Source organism: Aythya fuligula, chromosome 3 (genome assembly GCF_009819795.1).
Source record: "Aythya fuligula isolate bAytFul2 chromosome 3, bAytFul2.pri, whole genome shotgun sequence".
NCBI lineage: Eukaryota > Metazoa > Chordata > Aves > Anseriformes > Anatidae > Aythya > Aythya fuligula.
This window is the reverse complement of record NC_045561.1, coordinates 47,486,734-47,512,333: the sequence shown is the minus strand read 5'-3', so window position 1 is coordinate 47,512,333 and position 25,600 is coordinate 47,486,734. Positions and strand designations below refer to the sequence as shown.

The 25,600-nt window shown below is 35.6% G+C and overlaps 1 protein-coding gene across 1 annotated transcript in view; it reads right to left on the bottom strand.

Moving 5' to 3' along the window:
• The window catches only part of PRKN (parkin RBR E3 ubiquitin protein ligase), a 639,177-nt gene that overhangs the window by 384,935 nt on the left and 228,642 nt on the right, over positions 1–25,600 (bottom strand). Inside the window, exon 6 of the mRNA XM_032183870.1 lies at positions 8,603–8,686. Within this exon, the coding sequence (XP_032039761.1) occupies positions 8,603–8,686 (84 nt within the window). The remainder of the gene's footprint in view (positions 1–8,602; positions 8,687–25,600) is intronic.

Here is a 25,600-nt window from a genome sequence, read left to right as displayed (position 1 = left end):
GTCTAATACTATGTGGCTTCTTTAAATTACCTGTTCCAGTGACATCTGGCTATTTCAGGAATGGTCACGTACAGCATACACCAGTCTATCTAGCCAATGCCTTGTCTCTAATAGCAAGTTAACAGTAGATGCCTTGAGTATGCCTTTATAATTAAAAAACACACCACACACATGCACAGGGCAAACCTAACATGGTATCACCCTAGAGTACATTCCCAATCTCCAGCAACTTGTACTCAAACTTCCTAACACAGAATAGGTATCTTAGTGTTTAACAGTTCCCAATGGATTTCTCTTTTAATTCTTTGTCACTCTATGAATCCATTGGAATTTCCACAATGCATCACAGTAAAGACTTCCACAGGGTAAGCACGCACCGTGCAACAAAGAATCTCCCTGCGGTTGTTTTGAACATCATAACAACTGGAAGTGAGCACAATCAGGCCAAGAAACGAATGTTACGAACTTGGGACAGTGAAGCAACATTACTGTTGTCACGTCTTTATGACTTTATGATCCATGCTACCACAGCACAGATAGAGAGTTCCTCACTGCAGTGCATCATTGACACGTTTTTCAGACATTTCTAAAAGTAAAATCTCCAAAGTATAAAAGGGGCATTTTCATTCAGTTTTGGCTTGCTGATACTATCTCCCTTTTGGCAGAGGCAATGGAATTACAGACGCTGGGAATGATTTGGTTGCATGATGTCCAACTGCACTCTGCTCACTTTCTATAAAATCGGGCCCTTGATACTGTCTCAAGAAGGATATAAAATTATCATTTATAAGACATTAACTGCTATTTCAACAAATCCAAGGGCATCAAAACAGAGAAGTTGTTGACTTGGTAATCTAAGATATTGGTCTTGCAAAAACTCTCAACAATTCTTGTTACAGGACAGATCTTCAGCTCACCTGAAACTGCTTCAAAAATGATGAGGCACCTACACCGTTTGAAAAGATTTTCAAGAGCTCTTATTGAAGGAGATGTGAAGCTGTGCTCAGAACTGCTTATTTTCTAAAGGCTATTTCAAAAGACCAACAAAACATAGCAGCTGAGAATGATGATGCAAAGTAATTGTTCACAGAAGACAAAATTAGACACCAGAAAAAAAAAAAAAATCTCTCTGAAAGCACAATTAACATGCATGTTTTCAGAAATTTTCTGGAGATACAAAAAATAATGAGCAACAAAGTTGTGTCTCCCCCTCCTCCCCTTGAGTAGCAGAGTTAACAACTGAAGAACATCAAAGAGCAAAGAATTTGTTTGAAAGCATTATAATCTTCAAGATAGTTTGTTTGATCTTCTACAAAACTGTGACATTTCCTCACATGTAAATACTGAGGATTGCAACAGAGGAAAGATCAACTAAACCTCCTGAAACCATTCAATACAGAGTACAAATACACAAGCTCCTTCGGGTTTGCCAGAATGTCTACATAATGTCAGCTTACAGAAGTAATAAGGAATTCTTCATAGGTGATATTGAGAAAACTGAAGAACAGATCCAAGGACCTGGCCTGACTTCAGCTTTACATTTTTTTTTTTTTTTTTTATGATCCACAAAATTACGCATTGTTTAAAAAGTATAGCTTCTTAAGAACACTTTAAAAGAACAATTTTTTTTTTTTTGTGCAGTATGTGACCAATTGATCTAAATCATACTTGTGATATTTGCTGATGGTAGGCTTTGATACTTACCTATGACCCATAAGAAGTATCCAACATACTGTGGAAAATAACGTATTTCTACTGGGAAAGAGTGAATATTCACTTTTTTTTTTTTAAGATGAGGACAGATTTTAATAATAAAAGCCTTTAGTTTTCTCCCCAAGATAAATAATTCAGTTTTTCTGTCTTTGTATAGAATTAATTCTATTTTATAATTCAGTTCTTTACCTATCATTGATTTTTCTGCTGTAGAATGGAATAACAGAATTTCTTTATAAATGAAACATTGATCGACTCCAGAACAAGGTTACTTTGAGAATATCTGCAAAACAAAGATCTAATTATAGTTTCCTAAATAGGTAATTGGGAAGTTAAAACGGAGTTGAAATAATCTGCAACTACAATGTAAAGAAGTCTACAACATATTATGGACCTTTACATACAAAAAAAGTCAACTGCCTTGTTTGTTTCTTCACTATTCAAGCATTTGAGATAATAGTAATTACAGGTAAAAAAGCTAAGTACATTAATTTAAAGGTCTAGCAAAAAAAAAAAAAAAAAACACACTGCAATTTAATTACAGCACCTTGATAGGTTACTCTAAGTCTGCTGTTTTATTTGCTGTTTCCCCACCCCACCAATATACACTTCAAAAACACACTGGTGGCAAAATAAAATAAAAACAAAACCACAGTTTTATAAGGATGATTTTACAGAAACAAAACCACATCATATCATAACCAAGGACAGCTTTATAAGAGGTAATCTAGGTAATTACAGGCATGTAAAACTGACACCAGCCCTGGATAGAACAAATTTGGTAATTTTTAATAAAGAAATGATGCATTATTAAAAAATGCAACTTTCTTAAGAAAGAAATAATGTAAATCAACAAGGGCTTATGGTAACTAGACACCATCAGACTAATCTGACATTTTTATGAGATTACAAGTTTAGCAGAACAGCATAATATCAATGTTGCAATTTACACAGGTTTCTGTGGCATTTGATACAGAACTGACATTTTGATTACAGAACTAGAACTATAATAGATCAACGTTAGATGGATTTAACTAATTTATTTCAAAATGTAATTTTGCAAAGTGAGTCATCAAATAGTGTTTTTCAAGGTGGTCTTGCAATGATCATCTCTTAGCCCTATGCTATTCAAAGCACTTGTTAATTTTCTGGAAGAAAAAGTAATTAATCAAATTTTTCAGAAGACCAGAAGTCTAGGGGAGCGTAAAATAATGAAAAGTGCAAGTAACTGACAAAACCCTATGGACAGCTTGTTCAGCTGAGGTAAACCACATAACCGGCATTTTAAAGCAGTCAGGAAGTAACATTGCACCTTCAGAGACAAGGGCCATACATGCAGAAGGAAGACTCTATCCAGGGAGGTAGTAATTTGAAAGTACTGAGGTTTTTGGTAGGTAACTGTATGAACCAAAACCCTCAAGGTAATATCATGGTTAAATTGCTTTAAAAAGCTACTGGTATCTACACAAGCAAGTAGACTGTAACATTTCTGTAGTTGGCACTAATGGCATCTGTGCATGACTGGTTCTGAGGCATGAAGTTTACTAGATATGTTGAAAACTGCTCAGAGTGATGCAAATAGGTAAACGTATGATTAAGGACAGGAAAGTGATTTTTTTTTTAATATTAAATTACGTTTCAGATTATTCATGTAAAGTACAAGGTATAGTTGAACTCTACAGGCATCAACACACAACTCACGTTACACAGTAGGTTGGATGAAATGATTTAAACATTCCTTCTGCTTTTGTATCTATGGACCGCTTATACATGCATGCCGATTAAAAAAAAATGGAAGTTACTGTTGTGCAAAGGATTCCCCTACCACACCTTTCAGCTTCATATTTTATACCTCAGCAATTCTGGATTACCAAACAGTTACACAGAACCAGAAATTTAAAATGAAATTCTAGCACACACAGCATATTGCCATGTAAAATTAGGCTTTGGGGCAGAAACGTTTATCATGTAAATAAAGAAAAAAGCGAAGCAACGTAACTTCTTTCCATACATTCTAACTTCTAAACTTCTAAAACTAGCACTAACATGTCTATGAAAGTTTTTTGAAGGATCAAAGCCAGGGCATACTAGAAAATTGCTTGTACAGCTCAAATAAGTAATTTAAAGCAATTATGTTCTGGTCTGCTGCTGTATTGTTAAAGATGTGTTGTGAGAATGATACATACACTGTTGTGATTGATTAGAAGGCTCACAAACATTTTGAAAATGACATTTTACATCAACACTAGATCTGTCTTAGTGTTCTGTAAGTTGTTGAATGTTTCAGTCTTGCATATGGATTCTTATGTTTTTCTAGCAAAATTAGAGTCATGTAACTGGCTTGAATAATTTATGATATAAAAATTAATGATTGAGTAGTACATCTGCTCTATAGTTATTCTAGTTACAGTAAAAAATCCTCACATAGATGGTAGTTACATACTTAAAAAGGTCAAACTGACTTTGTCCACTGTTATGCTCAGCTAAATAGACTTTCAAAGATGCCCCTCACAAGAAATGTAGAAGCTTATTTTTGTATGCAAAAGAATCACAAATCAAGCAAAAGCATTAGATATGTTTAACACGACAACTTAGCGATTAGAACAGCAATTTTGTCTTCAATAAATTGATAGGTTTCTGAAGGAAATAGAATTCAATTCAGAAAATTATCTAAAGTTATTTGACCATTTGTTAGCTATCCCTTTCTTATGTCACAAAATAGGAAAGTAGGTTACACTGATGAGTCCAGTTTGTTACTTAACTTTGAACTAACACTCACTTGCATTTAAGCTTTATTCATTTTACTTGCACAGATTTCATACTACAGGGTATAAAAGAATGTAAAAGTTCCTAAGGAATAAAAGCAATGGCCTCAGAGCCTCTGGGAAGTAAGAAAAACTCTGAAGATTGTCCAGTGTGAAATTTGAATCATTCCCTTTTCAAGGATGGATAAAGAAGCTGTCATAATCTTACTTCACAGATTTTAGGTCATCTTTAAAGAACTCTCATCTGGTATTTTAATTAACACTCCTGTTCCATCACACTGCAAGCATTTTTAAAGCATGTGATATCTGGACTAACCTTTAATGCATAAGACAAACTAATGTGGACAGCACTGAAGTAGAAGAAATCCACAGACTGAAATCAAGAGTTTTCTTAATGCCAAGTATATCTCAGAATTTTTAAAGTTACCAAGTAATTTTATTTGTTGGAAATATTCTAACTGTTGCAAGGACAGACAGATATAGCTCCTTTCACAAGTAACTATTTCACTGCACACAAGGAAGAATTAATGAATAATATAGCAATGTATCAGAGGCATACTATAATGAGATCATAGTTCTTTAGCTTACTATATTCACATTTTGATAACATCATTAAATTTACTACTTTACTCGATACACTAACTGCTACAGAAAATTATTTCTATTCTCAAATGAAACTGAGGTCTGAACCTCAAAAGCAAATGAGATGGAGAAAAAATGAAGTATGTTTCATGCAATGATGTTTGAGAATAGCTTTGGATGCTTGAAAGAAAAAGCATTTGGTAAACTGTGTGTTTAAATCATCCAAGCTGAACGTTGTTTCCTTGAATTTGTAGTCCAGTATATTCCAGATAAGCACAGACTCCCCATGGTACAGGCTGGCTATCTAAGCATTACATGGTATTTCTGTCCTCAGGCTTGGGCCTAGTGAGTGCAAACATGCAGGACAAGGACTAACATTCATGAGAAATCCTTAAAGATTCCAATACAAAAAAAATACAATATGCAAATCACACAGGAGAAACGTGGGAAAACAAACTGAAGCTAAATAGAGTAAAGATATAATATGCTTCCAACTGCAAAATTCTTGCCCCAAACACACATACTGTGGCTGCTGTGTAGAGGAATCTGACTGTTTGAAACATATATAATGATCACGTACTGAACATTCATTTAAAAAGTTAAAAAATAGCTGGGAAATGAATATAGCAGCCTACTGTATCCATAGCAAAAAAAAAAAAAAAAAAGCTCAATTTGAACAGTATAGTGATATTTAAGGAAACCCAGTATTTAGAGGCCTCAGTAAGTTCACAGAAGTCTTATTGCTTCTTTGAGAAACATTTTGCTGAAATGGAACATATGTTTTGAGGACTAGAAAAGAAAGTAAAATGCTATTCCATTTTCCTTATCATAGACAGTTGACGCAGCCTTCATTAGAACTATAAAATCATCATTATATCAACTGCAAGGCATATATCAAACTTAGATAGAAGTACATTTATATTTCCATTATAGTCATTTTCATTGTTCCTTATGCACAATAACTTAAACTGTATGTGAATTATAGTTCTGTTTAACCCTTCCTTATTGTTTGAGATTTCTAGGTACACAGAAACTCCTGTACATCAAGTGAGAACCTCAGGAACACATACAGAACAGTAATGCTTTTTCTAGTTTTTTAAGATTCAAAACAATTTGCTCTACGTTGTGCTTTGTAGACCCAGCAGTGTCTTTTTGTGACTGATACATGTTCAGGGGGTAGGAGGGCTGATGCAGAGCCAATTTCTATGAAAGAACTACTACAGAGGTTTACAGAGTAGTCTTACAGCTCTGTTTCAAACAGAGGGAAATTACTTTTCTATTTTCTATTACTTTTCTATGGGGAAAGCTGTATTATTTCTGTGGTTCTTGAGGCTTATATTATTCAAAAGCCATAAGGTAAGAGACAAAAAAAAAAAAATACCATTTTTAAATACACAGAAACACCCTCTCTTCACGATTAGAAGTACACTACATTACATGATAAATAGAATATGTTCATTCTGTATTTCAGAGAACTGCAGAAGTATGAGCTTAATAAGAACACTTACTCAGTATTATTTTGAGTATGGAAGCTATTTTACCGACTGAAGACAAGTTACTATCAAATATTATCAGATTGCTTGTAAAGAAAAACCTTGTAGATAGAAACCTGAATTCACCAGAAGCATATCAGAAATTACCTTTCCCAAAAAAAAAGAAATAGAACACCAGACCCTCAACAGAATAACAGCTAAAATTTAATGTACAGTATCTAGAATTTTTGTTCAGCTACATGACAGCTGTATTTATTTAGCAGCAAGCATATGTTCTAATTATTAACATTACACTGAAAACAAAAAAAACAAAACCAAGATAGCTCCAAGAGCACTCAAATTCAAACCTGTAATTTATTGAGGAATAGCTCACTTCTGTCTACTTCCCTGAGTTACTGATATTTTATAATGTTCTTTGAAAGAGACATTTTAATTTTAACCCTTAGGTATAGTACGTTACACTTACATTTTCTGTCATAGTACTATTTTGAAGAGTCTTTTTCCTTAGTACTATTTTGAAAGTCTTTTTCCTTTTTGTCTTCTTGGAAAGATCTAGTATGATTTTCAGCAATTTCAGCATTGATTTGGACAAAAACTTCTACAAAATCCTAAGATAATTTGAGAAACCTTACAAATATTAAAGAAATATTAGAAACCCTTGAATCAGTACTTCAAATACACCATTGGATGACCTTTGCACTAAAAAGGAGAACTACCTTTGCAAGAAGAACTAATTTGTCTTTAAGAAATAAACCAGGAGTTTAATTATGAGATTCCTTTCTTTAAACACATAAATTATCTTCACTTATTGGTAATTAATGGTTTGGGAATGTTTCTAGCTTAAGAACACAGTAGCTGACAAGAACAGAGACCAAGTTATTCCTTCCTTTACTAAAGTTTTCATACAATTTTATGGGTACCATACAACCTATGGTGCTGTTCTGCACTGAACAAAGCAACTTTTGGCTATCTAGGTAAATAGCAAAAGTAAATAAATAAATGCATTTGATCTGTACCTAAATGTGCTCATGTGAGAGAAATATTCTCACACACCTGACAGAGGCCAATGATAGAGATGCACAGAATAGTCTTCCAGATCAGAGAGGGTGGTTGAGCCACTACTACAAGGAGCACACTGTGAAGCAGAAGCCCAAAGCAGCAAGACCTGTTTCTGCTGGCTGCGCATGGAGAAAACAATAAATCCCATTATTTTAAAACAACTGCGTGGTGCCTAAAGCTAGATAAAATGTTTGCTGACACCATCTGTGGCCAAGCAGGCCTATAGAACTGCGTGAATGCACTACTTCACAATTGCTTTGCTAGGGAATACAAAGAGATTACTACACTAGAGCAGGTGAATGCCTTTGGAGAAATGGCACTCGTGACATCCCAATCTGTCTTTGAAAGCAGCATCCAGAAGGAACAAGACAAATTAAACTTTTTCCTGAAAAGGAAGTATTTCCAAGACCTCTTCCATACTATTGAACAATACCTAACACATGAAAACATCTACAAATATACACTTTTAAAAACAGAAGTCCTCATTCTTAAGAGCTTGAGATGCCTGTGCTGCTTCTTACTCATGTTTTTCCATTGACATCACCCCAAGAAACACTTCAACAACGATAACCACATGACAGGTCATAAAGTAGCAAGCAGTGTAAAGAATCAGCTTCAAAAAGCTTGAAAATCTGACACGAAAAATCTGATTTGCAAGATGAAATCTGAAGCTTTCAGGGCATTACTATACATAAAATTACGAAAAAAACATTTACTACACATAAGTATTACACTCTGCATTTCAGGTATGCATACTTGAATACCTAAGAGCTCTGCTTCAGTAAAAGCAATCAATTTTCTTCCTTCACCCTACACAGCAACTAACCATGTTCTCCTGGAAGAACTGGAGATGTGTATTATCTGATGCTACACAACTCTTCTAAAGCACACCCTGCACATTAATTCACAACAATTTGCAGAATTCTGATATGTTTAGAATTGATACGAATGATTTTCATAAGTACTTGGGTAAACATGGTAATATCTTACCGCAATAGTTCCATCGCACCTTTGGGACTGGCAGACACCTGTTATTCTGTTTGGAATCAGTACATCATCCCAGCAAGATGGGCCCTGCAAAAGAAAACAGAACATATAACAGTTTTAATCTACTTAACACATAAATGCATAAAAGTTGGTTTTGTTCCTCTCTTCCTACTCCCACTTCTTTTTTAGAGTTTTGCTAACAATTTTACTAAATGAATGCTGAAAAAGTACAATCAAATCACATGAGAATATCCATAAGAAAATCTCAATAATTAATGTATGTAGTTCCTCCATTCCAAGTTCAACATTGTGAACAGGAGGCAACACAGTGTGTTTTCTCAGTTTAAGACTGAGACTAACTCAGTTATGATTAAAAGGCTACAAAGATTCATCTTCTGATTCAACACAGCTAGTCTACAGCTGACTGTGGGCAAAAAGGAAAAAAGAGTTGAAGATTGAAATCAGAAATACTGGAACATAAAATAGGTTAAGTAGTTTTTCTATATTTGCTGTTTAAGTAACAGTTCACTCCTAAGTACACTAAAAACAAAGAAAACACGAAACATATAAAACAACTAAGACAGTATCAATAATTAAAATATGTATTACTCTTAATACTCAGAGCATTTTGAACCAAAACATCACAAAATATTCAAAATTTACTTATGTCCTGAAGTGGTGAATGGGAAGATGGCGTTTCTGAATTCCCTCTATATTTCTTTCCTAATAATCATTTAAATGTGATGATTTATTAATTAAAATTTTCCGATCTTTACTAAACACTCAGGTAGCATTTCAGTGGAATTGACTGTCATAGCTCCTAGGTATCATTCCTGAATGGTAACAGTTACCTCAAAATTCAGCGTGTATATATAAAACTATATTTACTTCCTCTGTGCATATCACTTAATATTAGCATGCATTTAATTCCATCTGCTACTTCACTGACTAGTAATTGAGTGTCCTAAGAATCTTTCAGCATGCCTTCACTCATGCCATCATTTTTAATTCTACTGAACTATTTATTATGTAAAAGCATCATCACCATACAATACACCATTTAATTCAAGCCATTTAATAAATACCATGAACACTGTTTGTTTCTGCATAGACCATTGCAGAACATCATTGGTCACCAACCTCCCCTGTGAATAGTGATCATCATCTCTGTCCTTTCTTTCCTCTCAGTAAATTGCCTTCCAGGCAAGAATCTTATGGCAGTTTAGTCTCCTTAGAGCCAATAATTATGGAACTATGTAAATGTCTTTTAGAAATCCAAGTACCTTACCTAACTATTCTCTCATTCACTCTAACTTATACCTCAGAGAACTTTCAAGAAGAATGCTGTAAAGTCATGACCAATCCTTAAAAAAAGTCCTAAGCTCTCCCTGATATGGCATATTTATCTGTTCATTGACTCTTCACTTTAGAATATTTTCTATTCTGTTCAGAATGGACTTTAGACTTTACAGCCCAGACTTGCTGGATTGGTCCTGAAACTTTTCTCCTCTTTTAAAGACCAGTCACATAATGCACCTTCCAGTTTTATGGAATCAGGATGATTTTGTGAGAGAGGTTGTGAACTCTGTTTCAAGTTTTGCTATTTCATACCAAGTCCTTCAGAACTCAAGCACTAATTCTGACATGTTTTCCTTCCATTTGTTCCATAAGGAATTCTTACCAACGCTCATATTTCAGATAAGGCCTGTGCCAATACCTAAAGAGGTTTCTAAATGGTACTGCCCAGTTTCTTCCATGGATGAACAAGCTAAATAACTAATCCTCTATGAATGCATCTCTTGTATAGCAATCATATGTTGGTCTCGTACACTTTCTGCTGCTGTTATACTTTAAGAGGACTGAGTAAGTTTTTCTGTTGTTTGCAACTTATAACCTTTTTTTTCCCAACTGCATAATTGCAGTCTTATATTTAAGGTGCCTTTTTTTTTTTTACTTCTTTAATTACTCCTAATCTTTCTGAAAGATGCCCCTGCGACTCTAATAACCCCCCTCCTTTTGTCTTTAACCTTAAAATTCAGTCACATAAGCTTCCTTTCAGTTCTCCTTAAATTTCTGTGCACATGATCTTTAATTCTAGCATCGTGTCCATGCCTCCTACAATACTTAGCTCCTTTTAGCTGTTATGTAGCTTCCTTTAAAAAAAATATATTAAACATAATACTAGTAGCTTTTTCAGATTCCAGGACGATTCTGAATGTAAATACATTATGGTCACTGTTAAAGAACAGATCTTCGTTACTGAGATTATAAATAAGGTCTGCTGCATAACCTTCTGTCGCAGGTTCTGTCCATAAGACAGCCTGACAGCACCTAAAAGCTTACTCTTGGGAACACAGCCTGATGTGATACTTACCTAATTTTCATGGAAGCAATTGAAGTAGCTCACTATCATTGTTTTTCGTGCACTTTTAAGTTTTTGATTTTCTCAGCATGTTAGACTATCATCATCTGGTCAAGTGGCTGCTAATGGGAGCCTTACATTTTTCCTTCTCAGGCATACAATTTTATTCCCTAAGAACACTGTGTTTCTCACTGGCTTGTCAAAGATAAAGACAACTAACAAGTTAATCTCTCTTTAACATCTATCCTTCTACCTTCATATTCACATTTGTTAGTATGCATTTATTAAAACAGGTATTTTTCCTATTTAGTATGTTTGTATCTCTCTGGATAATCCTCATGTAATTTATGTACTCAGGCAGAGGGTACTAGAGAGAAGTGGCAAGAAGGAAAGGTGCTTTATAAAATTATTTTAAAAATACATAGACCCTGAAGCACCAACACTTCATCTGATCCCTTTAATAAGATCAACAGTAAATTATCCCATTACTTCATCCCTTGTCATTAACCCTTTATTCTGCTTTCACCTGCATGATTGATATGAGACTTTCAAAGTCAATAGTGCTAGGCCAATACACACAAGAAAGAGTCATGAGATTGCTACACAATAATAAAATTTTAGTCTCATGAGTAAAAGCAATTCTGTTAGATATATGTTATCAGGTATGGTACTGATTAGTTGATTGGAGAAGTAGAAAGTATTTCAAGCCAGACTTTTTTTTTTTTAAACAGTTACTAATCCTTTATCTTCACTAGAGTTATTTCAGAAGAAGGCTTCCCTATATTCAATAGTTCTCAGGTCTGGGTCCATAATCAGAAAAAAAATTTAAGAAGGCATAGTAATTTTTAAACAAAAAAGAACATGCACAGAAGATCATTCGTAAGGTTGATATTCCAGAAAAATGCCTATTTCAAATTGATTTGAGTGTGACTATATTGATTATGCCACAGTAGTATTAGAAACCAGCAGCTGATTTTCAAAATTTAATCAAGAAATCATTCTTACAGAAACCAGAACAGAACTCATGTAATAGTCACTCGTTTGAGTTCAGCATCTACAAGTAGCATAGGATCAGGTCCAAATACACTTAATACAGCAATATCCTTTTTATTACTGACAGTAACTACAATATAATGTGAGTTTTAAAGATAAGGTCCCATCTTGAAAGGAAAGCTAGCATGCTTTCCCACCATGTGGCATGGTGTGACCTTAGTCATCTCACACTCTGCAATAACTTCCTTTAGACACTTCTCGTGCATACCAAAGTTGTCTTCACAAGAAACAGCTCTCTGTTCAACAAGAGAAGGAACTAGCAGCACAGTCCCACAATATCAGCAGCCACTTAGCTGTTCACTCACACTGTAGACAGATTGATCAAGTAGCAGAAGTCTAAGAGGGACAAAGTATTTTTCCTTTGTGCCCAACTGTGAGAAGTGGGAGAAATATATACATGTATATATGTATATAAGATACATATGCATATAATGCATTATATATGTATTATATATATATATAAAATAAAACAAATCTCCCTCCCCCCAAATCAATGCATTACTTTCCACATTCATAATAAGAGCAATTCTCCTTTCCCAGATATATGCTTGGGCTTCTTCCATGGTCATACTTTAAAATTAATGATAATGTAATACACTTCTAAAAGATTTAGCATGTTTGGGAATTTTAGTTTTCCACCTTCAAAAAACAGTGAAAGAGACATATGTCCTTGAAAAACACTGACTTTAAAGTGTTCATGTTTCTTTAGCAACAGCACTGCTAAATGTCATTGCTATAATTGTGCCAGAATAAAATTAGGAATTCTGGTGAGATAAGCACTTTAAAATGCAATTTTTGTGTTGCTCTTTCTCTAGTCTAAGAAAAGCCTGTCAACTGCGGACCAGCCAATCACTTGCGTTGTTGTAACGCCATGTGCTGCAGTGTTTGTAATTATTAGTTTACATTTATCAAGAACACACTGTGAGAAGAACAAAGCCTTCTGATTGCCAGGTTAAAGAAACTGCCCTTCTTGTATGCAGCCACGGAGAAAAGCTACGCATTAAAATGAATGTACCAGAGCAGACATTTTCTGGTATATAAAACAGAAAAATGGCAGAATAAATATAAATAGGAAGAACACCACTATATCATCGAATTAGGAAAAAGTAATGCCACATACAGTTGAATATTTACCATACAAGTGGGTATGGTAATTTTTATGCTATGGAAGTGTGGTAGCTGTTCCTTCCTTTTTTGAGGTAGGAAAAAAAAGACAAACAAGCCCAAACCAACAGCAATAGCAAAACAGCAAATGGCATATCAAATTTCAACTTAAGCTCCTATGCAGTATATGAAGAACAGGGAGGACTGAGGTGTTTTTCCCTAAGTACAAGGGGAATACTGGAAGTCTGTGCACATCCACCAGCATGCTGTACTGGTAGACTGCAGAGTAGATAGTACATTGTACTCCCAGTGTACTTTCCATCCAGTGGCCAAGATCTGACTTTGGCTGAAATTCATTTAGACTTCTACAATACAATGATCACTTAAAAAAAAAAATCTCTGTGAAGAGAAGTAGTTTTAGAGATCTCAAATGACAAATTATTCAAGATGTAGTTGCTGACTGAACTGTTGACCTGTGAAGTAAGGGAAAGGTCAGAAACAGAGGTCAGCAATAGAATCCAGTGATTCAAAGACTTTGAATCATTTAAAAGGCTGAAAACTATCCATGTATTTAATGCTTTGTATTTTCCCTGCTTTATATTCTCCCCTTGTGAACAATATGCAGCAGAATATCATTAAAACACATCTTTGTACCTGCTAATACCTACATGAGAGACATAAATCATTAAAATGTTGAGCAAATGACCCAACCAAGGGACAAGTATTAATGCAGAAGGATTTTCAAAAGAATGTAAGAAATTCTAGGTACTTGAGGGGGGTTTGAAATCAGCATATAAGTCACTGAAAAAGTGCTAAATCTAATGCGAGTCATGCAAGCACTCAGACTCTTCTGCAAAATAATGGTTATTAACCTGTCTAAATGAGAGTATTTGAAGAGTTAACTCTTGTATGATGCCCCCTCAGCATGAGCTTAGTATCTTATGACAATAAGACAAGAGTGCTCTCCAGTATGCGAGGATCATTAAAAAAAAAACACCTGGCTTCCTTTTTTGCTGTTCCATAACACAGGAATAAGCACTGAATTTCCACTTTTAACTGCCTCCAGTGCCAGTATGGAAGGAAAACACTGGCTCCCAGAGAACAACAATTGGGAAATACCCTGACAACAAACAGGCATACAGAGACACAGCTTAATACATACATAAATACTACATGAACAGTAATGGATCCCACCTACTATCACAAACCTAACATCTTAGCAGAGATGACAATTTTTTTTAGCTGTTGTTTTCTTTTGCTCTTCTCAGCGTCAAAGAAGAGGTCAATTCCTGGAGGCTCACCAGTGTCTCAGGACCAATGGGAAGGCTGGAGAAGGGTTAGCTGGTGGAACAGCCCCAAGGAACTGGAAAAATCCTGAGTATGTCAAAGGAAAGAAAGAACTTTTTCTTGAACAGAAAACAGTTTCAAGCCTGATTACCACTGGTAAAAAAGTGTTCTCAGTATCCCTAACCTAGAACAGGATTTGTTCTTCAAGCTCCACACTTCCTATTCAATTGACACTGACGAATGCTAGATTGTTTGTTCTATGCACAGTACATGATGACACATTTAAGTAAGATCTTCCATTCTATTAATGCAATAATGGAGATGACAAATGAAGACTGTTAGATAAACCTGTTAAGAATTCATGAAACGTACCAGTATAACTTAAGAGCTATCTGATCATCTTTTCAAGCACTTATGAGGAATAACCTCACTACTATGTGAATGATACGCAATTAGACCCAGAAGAAAAAAAAGTCAGTCACATGATGTGTTTCTAATAGTAAACAGATTTACTACTGAATAGATGTGAGATCTCCAGTCTACTTGAATCATAACATTTATGTAGAACTCCATGTTCCAGAATTCCTTATATCTTGATGATTACGAATACAATTAGACTATGTTTATTAGATGCTTGCTAGATTTCTACTGAATACTCAGATGTCATATAGATGTTACTTATTCTCAAGTAAAATTCCATGAATAGTAGTACTTGGATTTACACAAAATGCATTTCTTAAAATTCCTGAAGCACAGTCTAACAGCATCCATCAGCAGAGATGGAAGACAATTTTATAAATATTGCACAGTGCTTGCTAGCCTTTTACAGATGTTTTACTTAAAATACTTGATAAATTATTACCTTACGTAATCTATTGCAGGTAAAAGCTACCAGACTGGCAACTTTTATGACCAAAATTCTCTCCTTAGCCACAAACTTCATTACAGGGGCTGAAGTAATTAAATACCCACAGTTTACACAGATCTTCAAAGGCTGCTCCTAGTAACGAGAGGAATTAGCATTCTGAACTACTAATATTTTGACTTTTCCTCTGAAAGGGATACTAGCTGACTAGGACACGGGTAGCAGGATATATGGATGTGATAGGCCATTTGTTTAACAGTGAAGCTCTTTTCTCCTGCACATCACACTTCAATACATACTACCGTGAGTGATGTAAGTTCTCATGTCCCACCAAAGCAGCGGAGAGAGTGCCTCCCACTGCACATTTCACTGGAGGTAAAGCTCACCCATATACCAATGACTGACTCTGATGTGGCATCTACTGTGCTGCGTACTATATGGGAAAGAAAAGACTACCAAATGAGACCTAGGGCTAGTTTTAATGAGGTTTGCAGAAAAGGAGTAGGAAGACTATAATTAACTACTTAGTCTACACAGCACATTTCAGAAAAAAGAAAATCTTTTAGTTATTATTGATTTTGGATGCTAGATCAATAAAGCACATGGATAGCTTTATTCATATGAGAAATAATGCTGAAGTAGAGTTAATCACATGTTTTGAGTCTTTGCAAGATTGTACCTACTTGTTTGATTTATACTGGTATCTTAGAGATTAAATTCCTTGCAAAGTGCCCAGCCTAATTAGTAAATTGACAGTTTTATATCAATAGTTATAACTCTTCCAAAATGAAGTAGCTGACAATTTGCTGAACTGTATGAAGTTGTGCAATTAGGAAGACTTCCTGCGTGACAGTTATTTCAAATCAAATATAAGAGAATCACGTATCTAACTGGAAATGCAGGAAAACTTTAATGAAATATTTTCTATTGTTATTTAATTGATAGTTACTTTCTTTCTAATCACAGGTATCACTTTTAAAAAAAGAGATTTTAGTGTGTTCACAGATTTTCTTAAAAATTCTGGTCTTTATTCTTTCATATTGTATTCTGGGACATATCTGCAAGAGTAACTCCACTGTTCTCAAGTAAATGAGCAAGGGCTCATACAAAGACATTGAAGATAAAGGTTGTTCATAGTAATCTCTATATCAATAGTATTTTAAAAATGCTGCCATGTTGCTAGCTCAAACATTTTTTTTCTGTAATATAGGCAAAAAATGATTCAAAAGGCTACTTCTGGACTGTTATTTTTTATAGGCCTTCCCCACCAAAAAGGGGCAAAAAGAACTAGAAAAATTCAAATACAACTGCATGTGAGAAACTGAACTGGAAGAGTCCTGCTTGACTGCCTGAGGAACATAGAGAGACAGTAGTCTAGAAAGAAAGATACAACTTTACGAAAAAAGAAATGGATAAAAAAATACTATTCAAATTAGAAGTTATTAGCCTGATGGATTATCTATAAATGCAAAACACATAATTTGTGGTTCCTCCCCACAAATTGCTTTATCAAGACTGAAAGAAGAAAACAACCAGAGAAAATACTTGAAACTCTCGCAATGCATCTACTGTGTCGGTTGAAGTTATATTGTTAAAATGATGTATGTATTTAGGTGTTTAGTGTTAACACTAACAGACCCTACTGAAGATTGTTAATCCAGGAGCAGAATAAAAGTAACAAACATCAGACCCCAGTAGCTTCAGTTGGTCTTGCTGCCATAGGGACAATTCAAGCACCTTCCTGAAGAAACCAGATGACTATGAGCCAAAGGACATGAGAAGATGTGAGAAGAAAAGTCACAGCCTCAAAGACATGCCTCCTTTGGACCAGGTTCCGAGCTTACCTTACCTGAGCAGGAGAGAGAGGGCTCCTGTTTTTAGAGCTTCAATTATCTACATTAAAACAGTAACTGGCAAATTAATGCTGATTAGATTAGTGTAAAGACTGTTTTTGAAATCCATCCAAAATACTGCTCATGTTCCCTCCCTTTTTCACCCTGAAGTCACACTTACAAAGCTGTAAGCAGACTAACTGTGCATTCAAAATTAATTCACACCTCAGGTTTTTCCAAAATGGTAGCTGTTGGCACCACATGGATATCACTTTCCAGGGTGGGCTGTGAGGAGAAGCTCCAGGAAGAGGCCTCATCCCCAGGTACCACCAGGGCCTGGCTATGGGAGGCAGCCTCCCAGGGCCCCTGCTCATTGGCCAGGGCTCCCCCTCAGCTCAGTGCAAGGGCCACAGGCTTAGCACAAGTTAAAAAACAATCACATAATGATGAAGTATTCCTTATCATATAAGCGTCACCAGCTGTTGTGCAGGTTGTTGGCCAGATTGATCCAGCCCACTGAGGCTGCCCACAGCTTCCCAGGAGCTGCTCTCCCCAAGCCTGAGAGCTCTGAGGGGACATCAGCTATCTGGAGGCAAGGCGCCTCTGGTATCTCACTGAGAATCTTCAAGTCTTCCAGTCTCTACAAAACTGGGCAGTTAGGTTAAAACTCTTTAATGTCTCTAAACGATATTGGATATATATTTGAAGTTTAGTATGGAAAGGTGTTGGTGATTCTATAATCCACAATAAAGAGGGAGACATTGAGCTTCTTCATTAAGCAGACTATTTCATATCAGATTAGGTAGAAGATACTTTCTTTGTGAAAGTTCATTCATTTTGGAGTTGCAATTAAAACATGATGTCAAACAGGATTTCATCTCACAATTTTAAGTATTTCTGTAGAGCTGCAGAAGATCTGACTAGTCCTGCAATTCAAAGACTTATAAATTATGCCTGCATGGGAAATACATGAATTGAATAAAGCAGTGCACAAAAACACATTAAATCTAAATTAATTCCACATACAGACCCCAAAGTACAATTAGTGATTTCCTAATAATGCCTATTAGACACCTTGCAACACAAATTCACTTGAGTTGCAGTTGAACAAAAATAATAAAGAGATAAAAAACACAAGGTTCATGAATAGTCTATAGTAATAATTTGATTCAGATATGATAACTGCATGTCACTATTTAAATTTAAATATTTTTCCTTAAGGATTTTAAGACCTTTTAACTGATAGATGAAGTTAGAACAGTCCCATGTAGACAATACTGCAAGCCCTCAGCTCATCCATTGACTTTAGTAGCTCACCATTAGACAATACTTCTAAAGACTACAGTGAGATCTACTCAGGCTCTGGTAGTTCTCTATTGAGAGGATACTGCCCTCCTTCAGTATGCATCCCTGACATTCCCTTTGATTCTCTGTGCTAAGATCTACAGTGCCTTATTTCCTCTTCTTTTAAATTGTCTGAAGGGTCTTCTGCCTGTTCCTTTTGCCCACACTCAGAGAAGGCTAGATAATTTAATGAAAGGGAAAAATAAGGCAAAAAAATGCTAATGGATTCTAAGAAGAAATTTCTCAACTAATCAACACAAAGGTCTAAAGCAGAAAGGCCACAGGCAAGACAACTTCTAGGTGATCAAGTAAATTTTTGAGTTACTATAGTTATATAAACTGTAAAAATCAAGATTACACACTGCAGTACCTCTAGAAAATAGATTGCTCTATAATCCATTTTTGATTTTACACATAATCAAAAACCCTGAAAGACAAAACATTACCATTTCCAGCAACAGTATCTCAAGTGTTCCAAAAGGAAGATAATAGGATATCAAAAGTTTTTTAAAAGCTAAAGAACAAACTACACATATGTTAAAGCCTAGTATTGCCGCCTTTGCTGATTTTTCCAAGTGCTGTTGTTGTAAACTTCACATACCCACATATGAACGCATTTTTATTTTAAATGTACAGAAATGCAGAAAATCCTGCATTAGGTGGATTATTCAGATTTATTCAAAATTCATTTAAGGTTATGTTTTGAACATCCTTTATTTTGTTGAAGATGAAAAAAGCACAATCCTGCTAACACACAAAACAAATAAATTATGCTTCTTAAAGCATTCATGTAGTGTTAAAGAATTAAAGCTGTGCCAGGCAGGTCAGTAAAAGCTTCATGACAGATTGTGTGTGTCACACAAAAACCTCAGCTGGCAGGCAGGCATTTGAGCATACAAACACCAGTAAGAACAGCTAGTAAGACAGCCTGGGAAGAAATAAATAAAAATCAGGAAAAGAAAAAATGGGAAAAAAATCAGGAAAAGGGACCAAGAAGTCCAACGAAAACAAAGCAGGAACTAGAAACATGGACAAGCAAGCACTCACATCTTTGCAATAGAACTGCCACATAACTGTTGCAGGACACAGAAGAGAGGGTCTCTTCTCACAGCAGCAAATTCCAAATCCAAGAGCCAATTTCAGATTAGAGTACCTGCAATTTATCTGAGCCTGAATCTGATCTATGCTAAATCCATTGAAGTAGACAAGTATTACACTAAGAGTAAAAATATTGACAAATTAGAGTTCTGTGCAATCACCAATTGTATGAAGTTTAACAAGAACAAATACCAGATTCTGCACCTAGGATGGGGCAACCCTGGCTGTATGGACAGGCTGGGGGAAAAGAAGCAGGAGAACAGCCCTGCAGAAAGAGATCTGGGGAATTTTGGTCAACAGCAAGTTGAATAGTAGTCAGCATGCCCTGGCAGTCAAGAGGATCAACTGTACCCTGGGATGCATCAAGCACAGCATTACTAGCTAGTCAAGAAAAGTGGCTGTCCCGCTCTGCACCAGTGTGGTCTTAGCCCAAATACTGTGTGCAGTTCTGGGAGCTTCAACATAAGAAGGACATAAAGCTATTGTAGTGTCCAAAGGAGGGCTACAAAGATGGTGCAGGGTCCAGAGAGTAAGACATAAAAGAAGCAGAGGTCATTGCATTTGTTCAGCCCAGAACAGAGGAAGCTGAAGAAAGGCCTCATGGTGGCCTGCAGCTTCCTCACAAGGGGAGCGGATCTTTGCCCCCCCCCCCCCTTTTTTTTTTTCCTCCTTTTTTTTTTTTTTTTTTCTTTTTTTTGGCAGCAACAGGACCTGAGGGAATGGAACAAAGCTGTGTCAGTGGAGGCTCAGGTTGGATATTAGCAAAAGGTTCTTCACTGAGAGGGTGGTCAGGCACTGGAACAGGCCCCTAGTGCAGTTGTCACAGCCCCAAGTCTGGGGAGTTCAAGAAACATTTGGGCACTGCTGTCAGACATATGGCTTGATTTCCAGGTGGTCCTGTGCAGAGCCCGGAATTGGACTGCATGATCTTTGTGGGTCCATTCTGACTCCGTGTATTTTACAAAAAAAAAGTCCATTACCGTTTCCAGTAAAGTGACCTGTAGAAATCTGACATGCAAGCGAAGTTCAGCACCCTATCACATACATCAAGGCATTGCATATACAGGGAGGAGTACAACTGGATACAAAACAACCACTGAACACCACTACCAAATAATGAGATACATTCCTGCAATCTAGTATCAGACTCCCAGACTATCCCCAAAACAGTGCTTTGAAGACTGCAGCTGAAAGCCTTTTCTCCTCTTCCCCCAGGTCCATGAACCTTGAATGGATTTATTTTTTTGAAACCACACACTGGCACAGTTTAACCACCAGACTAGATAGAAAATGCCTTAACTCAATCTTTTATGACTTTTCAACTACATCACAAAAGAAGCGAAGAAACTCAGGCTAAAGGAACATTGAACCCAGCTTTCCTGTTTTCTGACACAAGCTCTTGAGGAGGCCACTGCATAAAAGGAGTACCTCTCTGAATTTTCTAACAACTTGATCTTGTTTGTACATACAGGATGATCTCCATGAAGGTCTTGAAAGAGATTAAATTGGAGAAATGCTTTGTTTCTTTATATCTACCTTGAATTGTTCATTTTTTTCTAGGAGTCGACTTGTTTAAACAAGATAATTTTAGTCATGACTATCAAATTTCTGTGCTCCAGTGTTCTGAAAAGACAGACAATTACAAGTTTCAAAAGGCAATTGAGTAAGGCACCATATTTCAAGCTGATCAGTGCTTTCCTGGATATAACTTCTGGTTTCCTTCCATACATTAGAATGAGATATTCTGAAGTATAAGAAGAGTAACTCTCCAGTCATTGCTGCTATGTATGAAGTTGCTTCACAGGCAGGAGTACACATAGTAATACATGTTTCTAAATCACTTGAAACAAACATACATAAAATACAATTTAATTTCAGGGTAAACATCAAATTTTCACTGGATTCTGAACAGCACTAGTGAAAGAGGTTTTATAGTATTTCCTTTACGGTGGTTAGGACTTACATTCAAGCAACTGAATCCAGTTATGGCTAAGACCTCTTGTAAACTGGGTATGCTAATCACCTCTTACTTAAAAAGAAAAAAAAAAAACCCAACAACAACAAAAAAAAAACATAAAGAGCAAGCCCTCAGAGACAAATTAAGGGTACTTCTACCTTGCATTGCTATACTGCATTTCCACAGGTTTTACTCTGCTGCCCCCCCCCCCCCCCCCCCAAGACAGTTTCCTTTCTCTTATTGCAACCTCTTATCTGTTTTGCTGGTCACAGGCAAAGACAACAGAAACATTATTGAAATATATCTGGCATATTATAATGCAGGACTAACGTTCTAACTATCACTATGATCTTGTTGACCTTCCCTACCATTCTACATAAACCATGAAAACAAAACTGAGGTGATTCATTAGAACTGGTATTATGACTAATTAACAGATCATTCCCTATGAAGTGACTTAATCAGTACTTTTTATTCATCATTAGCAAGTTTAGCTATAATAAATGAAGATGCAATAGAAGGATCTAGAACTACCACTTCAATTTTAATTAGAACATAGATATACAGCACCATGTTATATATTAAACAAACAAGAATCTGCAGAAATTCCTTGAACACATGAACTAGCCCAGTCATTCAAGTCTATATAGCTTCTGTTTTTAATTGTCTTCCACTACTACAGTTCTTAAATATTTCTTCAATGCTCAGTTTCCATATTAGGTACAAATTGTTTTTCATGGTTATTTTATGGTCTTTATTTCACATTTTAGTCTCTCCTGGTCTGAACAGATATTACATCTGCAGAGCAATCAATAGCCCCCAACTGCAATTCTGTAAACAAGACAATTATAATTTCAGAGGATGGCTTCTTTCCACAAAGAGAAAGCATATGCAATCCTATCACCACTATGGAGCACACACTTTAGGCAAGAAAACAGAGCATCTCCTTGTGAAAACTGGTAACAGACACTACAAAGTGAGTATATCTGACAAAAGTCAAGGTTCTAATACGTAACGTATTCAACGTATTTGAAAGAATACAAATAATTAACCATCTTCATTCAATCATTAATCAATGTGTATACATTCTTAACGCTGTCTCTCAATTTACGAGGTGCTTTATTTGTCTATGATCAGACTTGGGAGAAAAAGAGCTACCACATGCGCTTAACTATTCTTTCAGCAATAAGACATAACAGCATCTAATGTCTTTAATACTTGCATTAATTTGGAATACCAGCAACACCAAAGATTAATAAAACATTAAAAACACATAGAGTTGTAATAATCACTGATAAGACCATTTTATGAAGAGTTTTTTTACAAATAGTTTCGTTATCTTCTTTTTAATTCATAACAATATTCTTTCATTAATTCCACTTGAACAATTTCTGAGTTGTCAATACATGGTCAGAAGTTCTCCTCTCATACAATTTCTGTGTACTGGAATGTCAAACAGATACTTTCAGCTTATTGTCATTTTGACAATACACATAGAACTTAAAAAAAAGAAGAGAGAAAAGGAAAACAGTCTAAGAAAATCAGCCTCATAACTCATAATCTAAAACACCTGTACACGCTTGGGAGGATGCAGTAGGTGAAAGCTCAAGAATTGGAAAAATGTGACTGTTCTTTTTTTTAATCTCACTTTAAAATTTAGGTTTTTTTCTTATTTCTTTTTAGGTTATATCTTTTGAGAAAATACCTTGTTCTCTAGAGCTTTGGTTCTACTACTACAAGTATACATATATATGCATGATAATCATTCATAAGCATTTCATTATACAGTACAAATATCCACAGACTGTGTAAGACAAGTTCCTACTGCGTGTAACTGCTTTGAGACAAGTTGTCACATGAGAAATAAGAGAAGATGGCCAGTTGGTAATAATCAATTTTCTCTATTATATAAAAGCCTGACCAGAACCTGGTTTAGAATAACCCATAATTTAACATACATGTAAGTTCAGAAATATTACTAACAACCTTGATTTTAAAAAATTGTTACAGAAATGACTACTTGAAATAGTCCTACTGCCTTGCTATAGAATTAGGTTTTCCATTGAAATCATAAGGGCTTCTTCTCTATTCGGATCTTAAAATAAAAAATAACAGTAATCAACCCCTGAGCCAGTATTGTCTACTTGAATTACAAACAAGCAACAACAAAAATCATCAGCTCTGTATTTCAAGCAAAACTCAGATTTTTACTTCTTCCTAGCAGACAAAGCCTGTATTCCCTATTACTCCAGAGGAAACTTTATTTTAAGCTCAGAGAAACAAATTGTCTTCTACAATCATGGTTTGCAATTAACTTCTCAGCTTTCATGTAAGTATAGAATTGATCTATCAATTCATGCATCATCACTTTTGTCTAATTACATGGTATGATCACAGGAAAAATATTCCACTATGGAAAATATACATATTTGTAGGTCTCCACTGATCCATTCTTTGAAAACATTTCCTTAGAAAACTAACTAGGTTCAAACTAGGTGTGGGGAAGAACAAAAACAAAACAAAACAAAAAAACCCTCTCCAACCCTTAACAGCTCATTTATAGCCATTTTATGTTTTTCTTTACAGCAGTGCCTGTTATCTCAAATTGATATGCATATACCAGCTTTACCTCATTTGTTATAAAAGCAAATGGACTTTCAAACACTTCTCTAGTTTTCCTTTAAAAGAAATAACCACAAATAAACATACGAGTGTCAGTGAAGTGCAGAAGTCACCTTTTGAAAAAAAGTCACCTTTTGAAACAAGCAACCCATCCTCCCCTCCACGTTAAGAGAGGTGTAATACAACAACAGCAAAAAGCATGCTGAACCATGTAAGGTCGATTTTACTGTGCATGCTCCAAAAAAAAAAGTCCTTGACATTGCTAATGTTTGTCTTGCGTATAGGTCCCACAGCCAAACCTCCATCTGGAAGAGATTTGAACTACTATCCAGAGGCATTTCAGGATCTGAACCAAAAGGTTTACAGCATTACAATCCAGTTAATTCTATTGCTTCTAATTCCAGCTGGACTTAAAGTCTTATCTCTGTGCTCCAGGCCTTCAGATACAGCCTATCACAGTAACACCAATTCCCAGAGAATTCAACTCCATGACCCAAGTGAGATTAAATCCCTCCAGATAGCTCAAGTAAATGGCTCATAACTCGTTTCTGTCACTTTCACTAATGCCTTTGTACCGTGAAAGAAACCAGCAAAGGTGTAAATATCTACAAATTATTAACTGCACTTTTTCCCTTGACTCCTATCAGTGATTCCAGTTGTCTGTTTCCTGCTGAGAACATCAGATATTTACTAGCTGAACTTTCTCTTTAAATACTGCACTAATCAGCTACTGCATATTTGTACTCCATCAACCTGAGTGCTGATATTTTGGTGAAACACAAACAGACACGGAGATATAAATGAATTCAGAAACACTGAGGGGAAGAGGAGACACACAGTTGATGCTAGCTGTACTTAAACTCCCTCAAATCAGGTAATCCCACAGTCCATTAATGTTAAATAGTTTCAACCAAACAAAAGTAGCAGTAAATTGAAAGGGAGATTTTCAGTTCTACTCATGTTTATTTTAAGGAACTGAAAACATGATTTCCAAATATTACTCAGGGACAAATGGAAGAGAAATGAGACATATTCTCAAAATGTTGTAGATTAACAGTGAAAGTTTCTATACATATATTAAAAACAAACCAACAGAAATGCATTACTATCTCAAGAAGTACTCTTAAAAAGTAACTGTATAACTGTTGTCAAAGATTTTTTTTAAACCACCCCCATCCTTCCCCCCCCCTTTTTTTTTTTTTTGTCTTAAGTCTCAGGGAAAGAAGTAGTTCAGAGAAGAACATGAAGAAAAGAAAACAGAACGATCACTCTCCCAAAGTAGTCTCCAACATTAGAAGCAATTCTATTCCACTAGATTTTTAAAGTTCTAAGTAGAAAAAGAAGAAAATGTTCATATAGTCTGGATTTGACAATTTCAACCTGCTGAACGTTTGTCTGTTCAGAGCACTGCAGAAAAACAAGCAAAGAGAAGTACCTACCAGAAACAGACCTCTTCTTTCCAGCAGGAAGAACTGGA